The sequence below is a fragment of the Cervus canadensis genome, chromosome 29, assembly GCF_019320065.1.
Source record: "Cervus canadensis isolate Bull #8, Minnesota chromosome 29, ASM1932006v1, whole genome shotgun sequence".
Taxonomy (NCBI): domain Eukaryota; kingdom Metazoa; phylum Chordata; class Mammalia; order Artiodactyla; family Cervidae; genus Cervus; species Cervus canadensis.
Genome location: NC_057414.1, coordinates 43888297 through 43900313, shown reverse-complemented (window position 1 = coordinate 43900313; position 12017 = coordinate 43888297). Strand labels below are relative to the sequence as shown.

The 12017-nt window shown below is 38.1% G+C and overlaps 1 protein-coding gene across 2 annotated transcripts in view; it reads left to right on the top strand.

Moving 5' to 3' along the window:
* The window catches only part of SIRT3 (sirtuin 3), a 33334-nt gene that overhangs the window by 11092 nt on the left and 10225 nt on the right, over positions 1–12017 (top strand). For both annotated transcript variants that reach the window (XM_043451151.1, XM_043451152.1), the window contains exon 4: positions 2259–2359. In XM_043451151.1, coding sequence (XP_043307086.1) covers positions 2259–2359 — 101 coding nt within the window. The remainder of the gene's footprint in view (positions 1–2258; positions 2360–12017) is intronic.

Sequence of the window (12017 nt, the reverse complement as noted above, 5' to 3'; positions counted from 1 at the left end):
CCCTGAGTATTTTGAAGCAGATCCCTCTCATCATAAATTTAATCTATAAATCCAGCAATGGATATCTTTAGAAGGTAAAGACTTCTAAAACACAACTGTGATATCATTATCACAGAAAGAAATCACTAACAGTTCCTTAATATCAAATTCAGTGTGGTGATTTCTTGACTGTACCTAGATGGTGGCCATGTGCAGTGACTCGTGGGTCCTGCTGACCTCTGCCCGTGCACTCTGGAGAAGCAGTTGCTGGGCCTTTTCTCTTCTGCAGGTGCTGACAGGCAGCTCTCAGCAAGCCAGCAGCAGCTCAGCCAGGCTACAGATGTCTTGTGAATTGAAAAAAGCTGTCTCAACTCCAGGAAAATGTTTACTTGCTAGAAGGACTCTACAAGTTGGAGCCCCATAGGCAGTAGTGAATGCCCCATAGGGACGGTCTCTTTCCTGGGAGTACGGCAGAGCAGCCGTGTGGGGAGTGGGGGGTGTGGCTGTGGCGTTTACATGTGTACAGTGAGGACCGGGCGGGGGAGGGGGGGGGGTGGCGGGGGGGGGGGCGGGGAACAGGGCAGCAAGGACCGGGTCTTCATACCTGTGGCCTTCCAAAGCTCACGGTGGTAACAGAACTTACATGATAAGTAACCTTTTGTTTGTTTTTCCACAGGTTTTTGGAAATGTATTTATATTAGCAGTATTTTCTTACTCTTGGTGTCTGTAGCATAGAAAATGTTTTTCTTGGTATTGGGTATACTTTGATCTAGACTAATGTCAAATGTTTTTTCTACTGTGTGTTTTCACAGGCTTTGTTTTTTTTTTTTTCTTTTGCTATTCTTTAATTAAAAAAATTTCCATACATTAACATGAATCAGTTCAGTTCAGTCGCTCAGTCGTGTCTGACTCTTTACGACCCCATGAATCGCAGCACAGGAGGCCTCCCTGTCCATCACCAACTCCCGGAGTTTACTCAAACTCATGCCCATCGAGTCGGTGATGCCATCCAGCCATCTCATTCTCTGTCAGCTGTAGGTATATATGTGTCTCCTTCCTCTTGAACCTCCCTCCCACCTCCTACCCCTGTAGGTTGTCACAGAGAATTCTCGCTGGCTACCTATTTCACGTTAGTAGTGTATATGTGTCCCTGCTCCTCTCTCCATTCGTCCCATCCTCTCCTCCTCCTCACCCTGTGTCCATAACCCTGTTGTTTATGTCTGCATCTCCACTGCTGCCCTGCAAATAGGTTCATCAGTACCATCTTTCTGGATTCCATATACATGCATTAATATATGATATTTGTTTTTCTGATTTAGTTCACTCTGTATAATAGGCTCTAGGTTCATCCACCTCATTAGCACTGACTCAAATGCACTCCTTTTTTATAGCTAATATTCCACTGTATATATGTACCACAACTGCTTTATCCATTCATCTGTCAATGGACATCTGGGTTGCTTCCATGTCCTAGCTATTTGTAAATAGTGGTGCAGTGAACATTGAGGTACTTGTGTCTTTTTCAGTTATAGTTTTCTCAGAGTTTATGCCCAGTAGTGGAACTGTTGGGTCATATGGTAGTTTTAGTCATAGTTTTTTTTTTTTAAGGAATCTCCATATTGTTTTCCATAGTGGCTGTATCAATGTACATTTCCACCAACTGTGTAAGAGGGTTCCCTTTCCCTCACACCCTCTCCCGCATTTATTGTTTGTAGATTTTTTGATGATAGCCATTCTGACTGGTGTGAGGTGGTATCTTATTGTAGTTTTGGTTTGCATTTTTTTAGTAATGAGCAATGCTGAGTATCTTTTCATGGGTTTCCCTGGTGGCTCAGATGGTGAAGAATCTGCCTGCCATGCAGGAGACTGGGTTTGATCCTGGAGTCGGGACAGTCTGCTGGAGAAGGGAATAGCAACCCACTCCAGTATTCTTGCCTGGGAAATCCAATGGACAGAGGCGCCTGGTGGCCTGTAGTCCATAGGGTTGCAAAAAGTGCCAGACACAACTGAGCAACACACACACACAGTTATGAGCTATGCTGATAATTTTTTCCATGTGCTATTACACAGGCTTTGTTGTAACTGTGATTTGGCTCCTTGTCAGAGCCTCATCACTGAACTTATTCTGATCAGTGGGGTTTTGTCTGTGGGTTATAGAGGCAAGGCTTCCATGGAGGGCTGCGGCTCCTCCTGGGGGCCTGCCATGCCCAGAAGTAACACTGAGGGGCTTGTGTGCCCACCCCAGAGGCAGCAGCACTTAGCTTCGGTTTGAATTTCAGCATCTGGCATCCCTGCCTCAAAGCTTGTTGAAGCTCATGGATCCCTTGCCTCTGCCACCTGCACCATCTGCCGAAGACCCTATCCAGGGGAGGACTTCTGGGTAAGTTGTCACAGAGAGTTCTTTTCCTCTGCACTTCTCACTGGGAGTAATCCGAAGAAGTGGTATTGTATAAGCATTGTGTTGGAAGGACAACAGAACAGTAATACTATGAAAATGATTTTCTTTAATTTTAAGATAAAAAATTAATATTTGCTTGTCAAAATTAAGGCAGTACAGACAACAAGGATCTACTGTACAGCACAGGGAACTATATTCAGTATCTTTAATAACCTATAAGGGAAAAGAATAAAAAAAGAATATATACACATATATATGTATAGCCGAATCACTTTGCTATACGCATGAAACTAACACAATATTGTAAATCAGCTGTACTTCAGTTTTTTTAAATGTGCAAGTCCTAACTCCCAGTATCTATAAATATAAACTTATTGGGCCATAGGATATTTGCAGATTAAAAAAAATTAAGGAAATACAAAATATGTAGGGAAAAATGAATCTGCCTTCTGCCAGTTCCTATAGCCCATTTGATATGTGTATGTATATATAAACATACATGCACATTTCTATGTACCTACTGTTGGGGTCCTTTAATGGACCGGAACCTTGTGGTGCGGAGTCGACGATAAGAAAGTGAAAGAGAGAAAGAGAGAGAGAGAAAGAGAGAGAGAGAGAGACAAAAAGACCCGGGGACCTAAGCTCTGATGGAGCAAAGGTGCTTTAATGATTTTTCTATGAGTATATATAGGCTGCAGTACAAGAAACTTCTTTCGGGAATGATAGAGATCAGAAAACCAAATGTACAGCAACTGTTACCACAAGGTCAGGAGACAATCCATATCTCAAGAAAGGGGAAGGAGATTAAGCTGTTTTGTCCTAAGGAGAATGTTTACTAAAGGAGACTGATGCTTGCCTCACACAATGACCTCAGTCCCTGGGAGCAGCGTGCTGTTCCGCCTGAAGAGGGACAAAGGACTCATGAGAGATAGCATGTAGGAATCCTCCCGTCAAACATTCCCTGACAATTCCCCCTTATTTATTTATAATATTTGTAAGAAGAGTTCTGACCATCAGAGTTTGTTTAGTTTTGACAATCTTTGCATGAAGGCAACGGTAGACAACAAATATAATTGTTAAGACAATCACCAAAATTATGGTTCCAGATCCAGTGCTATGAGTAAGACTTTGAAACCATCCACGTGGGTCTAGCCCAGATAATTGATCAGCTAATTGTTTAGCTAAAGTTTCCATATCAGTGGAAGAGGGCAGATTATTAGAAAAGGTTTCAAATATTTCTTTTTGTAATAACTGTACATTCAGAGAGGCATTATCATGTATGTTTTGTAAATGATACTTGATTTGTTCCCAGTTGTAGGCACTATTATTAAAATGAACAGGAGTAACACAAAATTGAGTAGAATTCTAGTCACATTTTAGCATCACCTGTTTTTGTACATCTGTTAATTGATCTCCAACCCATTCGATGGCTGTTTTCAGTTCCTGTATTTCTTCTTGAATTTCCTCATCTATCTGAGTCTGAGTGGGCCATATAGTATGGGCATCTTTAGTCCAATTTTGGATAAAATTATGTGTTTGAATTGAGGTTTGTAAAGTAACGCTAGTCATGACAGCAATGGTGCAAATAGTTATTAATCTTATAATGCCAAAAATCAGCCATCCAATGAATCGTTTACATCGCTAGAGCAATTTAGTAAGCAACCAGGAAGCAAGTCCAGCCATGGGACCTTCTTCCCAGGGCCGTTGGAGATTTATTGGTAACCATAGACTACGTCGAGATCGAAGAATTAAAAGAGAATCATATCTTAAGGAAATAGAGGAGTTAAGACAAGTACATAATCTGCAATTTATGCAAGTTACAGAACGTATAGTCTTATTGAATTGTAAGTTTCCTATAGCTGTAACAAAAGGAAATGGAACACAGGCTTGTATAAAATATGATTGATTATAGCGAAAGAAATAATTGTTATAGCTATGATTGGTCCCTGTGGAATGTCTGGTCCAAGTCCTAAGTTCTTCGGTGTTTACAGCAAGTTTCCAGATGTCCCATTGTTTAGGCCCAATCTGTTTATCAAAGATGATTCGAGGACGAGGTGGGGGCCATTCCATCATCAAGCTAGCCAAGAAGTCCTCTGTCATGGTAATGTTCCATTGTAGTATTAGTAACCTTCCATGTTACTTGAGTAATATAATCATACGTAGTATTGTTAATATCATCTGAGCAGTTCAATAACCACATACTATGGGTTCCCCAATTGACAATTGTATGATTAGCTATAAACATTAATTTTCCTGGTTTGGCCTGACATTTGTCCCAATGATCAGGAATATATTTAAAGTTCTTATTAGTAAACCCTTGGCATGCTGTTCTTTGTTCTTTCCCTAATTCTTTCCCTAAAGTTTCAGTAGTATAAACATGGTTTACTGACAAAGAAAGGGCAGTAAATAATCCAAGTAGTGTCCGAAAATCCTTTTCTGGAGGCAGGACGAAAGCCCAAGTTTGTCGACTAACGTTTATACATAATTCTGGGGCCCATACATAAAGGAAGGACTTCATAACCTAGAACGATATTAATTAGTTTTTCTTTTTCTTCAGGATGAGAGGGCCCCTCCAGTTCCAAGGAGGGGGCATATGTGTTGACTCATTAGTGGATGTGATTGGTTCTATATCTGTCCATTTTACAACCTACAATAAAAAAGGGGGGTTAGGTATATAAGCCCAGTAAGTGTGATCAATCAGGTCAGCCTGAGCGGGGGAAGCAAAAGCAAGCAAAGCAAGCATAGCGAAGAAAAATATTTTTAGGATTCTGAGGCATTCCCTGTTGATAAATCAGGTTTTCAGTTTAATTAGTAAGGGTTTTTATCTGTCCCCAAGTAGGGAGATCATAAGGTCGATGACGTCGAGTGCGGCGTTTTTTGGAAATTTTTAATGTCGCCATGGCTTATATTGGAATTCTTTCTTCCTGGGTTTTTTGCTGTTTCATCTCTAGTCTGAATGCTGGGGGCCCCCTTAGGTTGAATCTTCTGAAGAGGAAGTCATGTGAGCTCTTTGGATCTATCTGGAGAAATAGAAGCATATCCTTTCCCTGTAAGATTAGTTTCTTAGATTTCTGTTGATTAGTTAACCCGTCTTGATATCAAATGGGCAAAGGAAAGGAGGTGTCCTATAATGTTTAAAAACTTCTTTTTTTGTTTGTTTGTTTTTTGCTTTTGTCAAAACATCTCTTTGTGGTAAGTTTAAAAACTTTAAAACAAATAAGGCTATATTAACAATAGTTATAAAAAGAGAGGAAAGCGATAATGATGAAAACATTCTTAGGAAATATTTCAGTCTAAAAGAGAAAAAAAAATCATTCAGAAATCTGTTTGGGACTGGTATTTGGCTGTGGTTTGTGTTATTTGGGGCAAAGGATTAGGAGTAACCATTCAAATATTTTTTCCTAAGTGAAATTATTGAAAAGGTGATGCAGAACAGCTTGACAAATGAAATGTTGCTCACATCCAAATATATTTGACCTTGTCCTTGAAAAAGAAATGCAGCTTAGCAAATGTTGAATCTCACTGTTTAGTGTGTTAAAGAGGATGATTACACTTCCAAGACAGACCTGAAAAGAAGGCAAACATTCCACATTTCTGATATTCTTAGGAACAAATAATCCATTCGGGAAATGGTGTCTTTTTTTTTTTTTTTTTTATGCCGTTTTTGCCCTGCTTTAAGAATCTTACAGATTGGGAACAGAAATAAAGTCACACCAACAATAGTTATAGGCTTAAAGACTACACTACACCAGAATCTAGTAAAGTTTGCTCTGGACAAGGAAGACAAAAGTGTTCCTGTGTATTTTCTCTTATTTAATTTTTTATTTGCAGCTACAGTGTGTAATGTGTTTGTCCAATCATGTCTTGTGTTTGTGGACTATAAGGAATGTCTGCAATCTGTTTAATAGAGAATGAATGTAAAAATTGTTTGAACTGCTTAGAAATATAGGCAGAGTCATTGTCTGTTTTTATAGAATTAGGTGTTCTCATTATCGTGAAGTAAGTTGATAGGTGGGTTATAACATGTTGTGTAGTCTTACCTTAGAGAGGTGTTGCCCCTAGAAAAGAAGAATTTGTATTGATCGAGACATGTAAGAAGGAAGAGGAAGAAAGTTCAGGACAATGAGTTACATCAGTTTGCCATAAAATTTTCCTTCATTTGTTATAAGCCTTTTTAAAATTTTAGCACTAAATATCTTTAAAAGTTAAAAGGCCAAAACAAAGTATGATAGCATAATAAACAAATGTAATGTTTATTTCAAATAAACATACCATACTTTGTGGTTTTCATTGTGATCCACCCAAGCATTTCAGCTGTATTTTTTAATATATTTGTAGTCTGAATGTATCTGTTGACCAAAGTTAATTTTGTTAAATATTGTTTTCTCAGAATTTTTCTCTTGTTTTTAATTTGGTTTAATTTGGAAAAAGAACATTTGCTGTAGCTAGAACGACAATGAAAAACTAGTCTAGTAAAGCTTATGTAAATACCACTTTATTTTATAATGTTTATAATGTTATAATGTTTCAACAATTAGAAAAATATTTTTGTATTCATCATTTTATTTGCCATTTCTTATATCTTTCTATTAAAAGCATATATTTTACTTTTCTATAGCAACCATGAAATGTCTTGTATGTTAGCATTTTATAGACCGTTGAACATATTTCTCAAATCATATTATATTATATATATATCCATTCATATATAAATATATATTTATATTCATTAACAGCGCAAAATCTCTTCAGCTCTTCTGCAAGAAAAACCCCTTTTAAGAGTAAGCCAATGTTCAGCAATTAACGCTTCAAAATCCTACTTCATTTGGAAATGACCCAGCCATTCAACAAACTTCTACTACTTAGTTCAGCACAACTCTAGAAACCTAAGTTACTCCAATCCCAAGAGACGGCTCCAGATTATAGATAATAGATCATTCTATCAAAAATACAATTATTTCTAAGAGCTTATCTAAAAGTTTTTATCTCATCTATATATTTGTATATATATATATATATATATATATATATATATATATAAAGAGTTACCTTTTTGTTGACAAACTTAGTTTACCTTAAACCAAGGCATAATAAAAGTATTATATAATGTTGATGACTCAAGACATGTCCAAACTAGATTAACAAATAGTTATATTTAAATCACATTAACATTTAAATAAACATCATACCCAACATTGAACACCCTTCAGTTCATGTAAAGCTGAATCCAAATAGAGCTCATTAATTCCACACTATCCAAAAACAAAGACATACATTGAGACATAGATAATTTTAGATACATAGGCATAGTTCTCTGCTTGAAATTTAAAATATCCTTTTGTTTTATTTATTTTGAGCCCCACCAATTTGTTAATGGCTGGAGTCCTAGATAGAGTGGGCTGTGTATCCCAAGGACATGATAAGAGTTAACTTAAGGTTTTTTCTTAGGCCTATTTTTGTTTCCCAGGCAGAACTGGAGCTCAAAAAAAAAAATATTTTAACAAGTTAACCTTTTCTTAACTGCACGTGCAAGAAGAACCGGTTTTGCAATTTCAATAAAGATTTTATTTTCATCAGGTTTCTCCGGAGTCTAAAGAATATCATAGCCATTCAGTGTCAAAAATATCATTTCTCTTTTTTGTAGCTGTAGTATATTATTAATGATATATGCATGAGGGAATTGCTGTCACATAGGAAGTAAAGCCTTGTCTACAAAATTCTGACAAACACTAGGACTGTTATGGAGACAGCGATGGCACCCTATTTTAGTACTCTTGTCTGGAGAATCCTAGGGACGGGGGAGCCTGGCGGGCTGACATCCATGGGGTCGCATGGAGTAGGACACGACCGAAGTGACTCAGCAGCAGCAGTAGCAGGACTTTTAAGCATACCTTGAGGTAACATAGTCTGTTGAGATCTTTTATGAGGCCCAATAGGATTAGGATAAGGGAGAGAGAAAGTGAATCTCTGCCGGTCTAAAGGGTGTAAAGGTATATTTAAAAGGCAATCTTGTGAATCAGTAATAATAATGTGCCAATTTTGAGGAATAGTAATAGGTGATGGGATCTCTGGTTGCAATGTACCCATAGGTTTCATAAAAGAATTAACTTTTCTAAACTCTGTTAAGAGACACCATTTGTTATGTTTCCTTTTTATAACAAAAATAGAGTTCCAAAAAGAGCAAGATTTTTCAATATGTTTCAATTTTAATTGTGTGTTTATAAGTTTTTTAGTAGCTTGTAATTTTTCTTTCGTAAGGGGCCATTGCTTTGTCTAAATAGGCTCATAATTTTTTTAAGTTATTTTAATAATTGTTTTGTTTGTTAAATGAGCAGTGGCCCCTAGGAAAAATGTGGAATGTATATCTGAGTTTGCCATTGTATAAGTAAGTTCCTTCCTATTAGATTAAAGGGTACATTTATCACATAAGGTTTTAATGTTGAAGGTTAGCCTTCTGGTCCCTCACATGAGTATATTTGAACACTTTGATAAACTTCTTGTACTTTAGTTTGAGAAATTCTTGCAATTTGGCAAGAGACCTTTTGTACAGGCCAGGATTTGGGCCATAAATGTTTGGAAATAATAGTGATATCAGATCCAGTGTCAAGGAGACCAGAAAATCTTTTACCATTAATTTTGATATTTATATTTGGTCGGGCATACTCAGATACTAATGATGTCCACAAAGATTGTTTTTGATCTGTACTTTCAAACCCATCTGTCCGTACATTATTAGAGGAATTAATAGAAATGTAAGGTAAAAGAAGTAATTGAGCAATTTTGTCCCCCTTTTTGAATTGCCATAGAATCTGAGATGACATCAGAATTTGAATCTCTCCTTTATAATCTGAATCAATTATTCCAGGGTGAACAGCAATTCCTTTAGAAGTCAGACTAGATCGGCCAAGCAAAAGACCAAAAGTTTGTGGGGGCAGGGGTCCAAAAAGTCTGGTAGGCACTCTAGTAGGGACTGCTTGAGGGTAAAGGAAAAAATCATTTAGGGCTGGTATATCGACGGCAGTACTGCTGGATGTTGAGGGCTTGAGGGAAAAGATAGAATTTGCTCCTGTTTGGAGTTCCCTGGAATAGGTTTTCCATCAATATCAAATTTAAATTTACAACTTTTGGCCCAGTGCATTCTTCTATGGCAGCGAGGGCAAATTTTTTGGTATTTTATTAGCCTTCTTAGGGCAGTCCCTTTTTAAATGATTTTCATCTCCACAATTAAAGCATCCTTCATTTCCTTTTCTAAAGGTAGCAGCCATTGCCTCAACCAGCATTTGCATCTTTTGAGTTTCTGATCCTAGATTGCAACAAGCTTTCAAATAATCAGTAATAATTTTGGTCTCACAAATTGCAGCTATAGCTCTTTGACATTTCTGATTTGCATTCTCATAAGCAAGTAATTTCTCTAGCTGTTTTTTGGTTTCTTCTCCGATTACAGCATGGGAAATAGCAGCTTCTAATCTAGTTTAAAAATTAGCATAACTTTTCATTAGGTTCCAACAAATGAGAGACTTGGAGTTGCGACTGTTGGCAGAGAAGAAGCATTTGGAGCAGCCGGGGCAAGGCTAATAAGAAAATTTTGAGATATTTTGTATTGTTTTAATTGGGCCTTTTGTAAAGTTTAATCATTTAATTTATATTTATGTAATAAGTGTTCTGTCGCTGAATATTGGAAGGGCTAGAATGTACCTTGAAATGGCAGAATTACAGCTTTAATAAGAGCCCATAGGGGCTAGAGATCAATTGGAATATTTTTTCCTTGTTTGGCTGCTCATTTAACATTTTCTTTGACCTGGAGCCAAATTTCTAAATCAAAACTGCATTTATCAGGAAACTAAGGATTATGTTCAACTACTGTTTAAAGGCAAGCCTCTATTCATTGCCGTGAAGCCAGAAGTCCCTGAAATTTAAACAAATGGTGAAGTAAAGTAGAAAAATAATGGGGCTGGCCAGCCGTTTAACCCTTGCCTTAGTACTTACCGACCTCAATGGGTCCCTGAGTCACTCCGCCCGATATGCCGCGTATACCAGTGTCCCTGTTCGGGCGCCATTTGTTGGGGTCCTTTAATGGACCGGAACCTTGTGGTGCGGAGTCGACGATAAGAAAGTGAAAGAGAGAAAGAGAGAGAGAGAAAGAGAGAGAGAGAGAGACAAAAAGACCCGGGGACCTAAGCTCTGATGGAGCGAAGGTGCTTTAATGATTTTTCTATGAGTATATATAGGCTGCAGTACAAGAAACTTCTTTCGGGAATGATAGAGATCAGAAAACCAAATGTACAGCAACTGTTACCACAAGGTCAGGAGACAATCCATATCTCAAGAAAGGGGAAGGAGATTAAGCTGTTTTGTCCTAAGGAGAATGTTTACTAAAGGAGACTGATGCTTGCCTCACACAATGACGTCAGTCCCTGGGAGCAGCGTGCTGTTCCGCTTGAAGAGGGACAAAGGACTCATGAGAGATAGCATGTAGGAATCCTCCCGTCAAACATTCCCTGACACCTACACCACACACAATTAGTTTTTTTCATTAATGGGATAACTAATATTCACATTGCTTTGTCCCTGAGCAAAATTTCATAGATATCTTGTGTCAGTAACTATAGCTCTGCTTACTGTTTTTAGGTAACTATAGAGCATTGCTCTTGTTCATTTGCTATGTCGTGTCTGACTCTGTGAAACGGTGGACTGCAGCATGCCAGGATTCCCTGTCCTTCACTATCTCCCAGAGTTTGCTCAAACTCGTGTCCCTTGAGTCGGTGATGCCATCCAACCATCTCATCCTCTGTTGCCCCTTCTCCTGCCATCAATCTTTCCCAGCCTCAGGGTCTTTTCCAGTGAATCAGTTCTTCAAATCAGGTGGCCAAAGTATTAGAGTTTCAGCTTAGCATCAGTCCTTCCAATGAGTATTCAGGGTTGAGTTCCTTTAGGATTGACTGGTTTATCTCCTTGCTGTCCAAGGGACGCTCAAGAGTCTTCTCTAGCAGCACAGTTTGAAAGCATCTGTTCCTCAGAACTCAGCCTTCTTTATATGGTCCAACTCTCATCTGTACATGACTACTGGAAAAACCATAGCTTTGACTATATGGACTTCTGTTGGCAAAGTGATGTCTCTGCTTTTTAATATGCTGTTTAGGTTTTTCATAGCTTTTCTTCCAAGGAGCAAGTGTCTTTTAATTTCATGGCTGCAGTCACCATCCACAGTGATGTTTGAGCTCAAGAAAATAAAGTTTGTCACTGTTCCATTTTGTTCCCCATCTATTTGCCCTGAAGTAATGGGACTAGATGCTATGATCTTAGTTTTCTGAATGTTGAGTTTAAGCCAGCTTTTTCACAATACACAGCCTTGATGTACTCCTTTCCCAATTTTGAACCAGTCCATTGTTCCATGTATGGTTCAAACTGTTGCTTCTTGACATGCATACAGGTTCCTCAGGAGGCAAGTAAGGTGGTCTGATATCCTCATCTCTTTAAGAATTTTCCAGTTTGTTGTGATCCACACAGTCAGGCTTTAGTGTGGTCAATTAAACAGAAGTAGATGTTTTTCTGGAATTACCTTGATTTCTCTGTGATCCAACAGATGTTGGCAGTTTGATCTCTGGTTCCTTTGCCTTTTCTAAATCCAGCTTATACATCT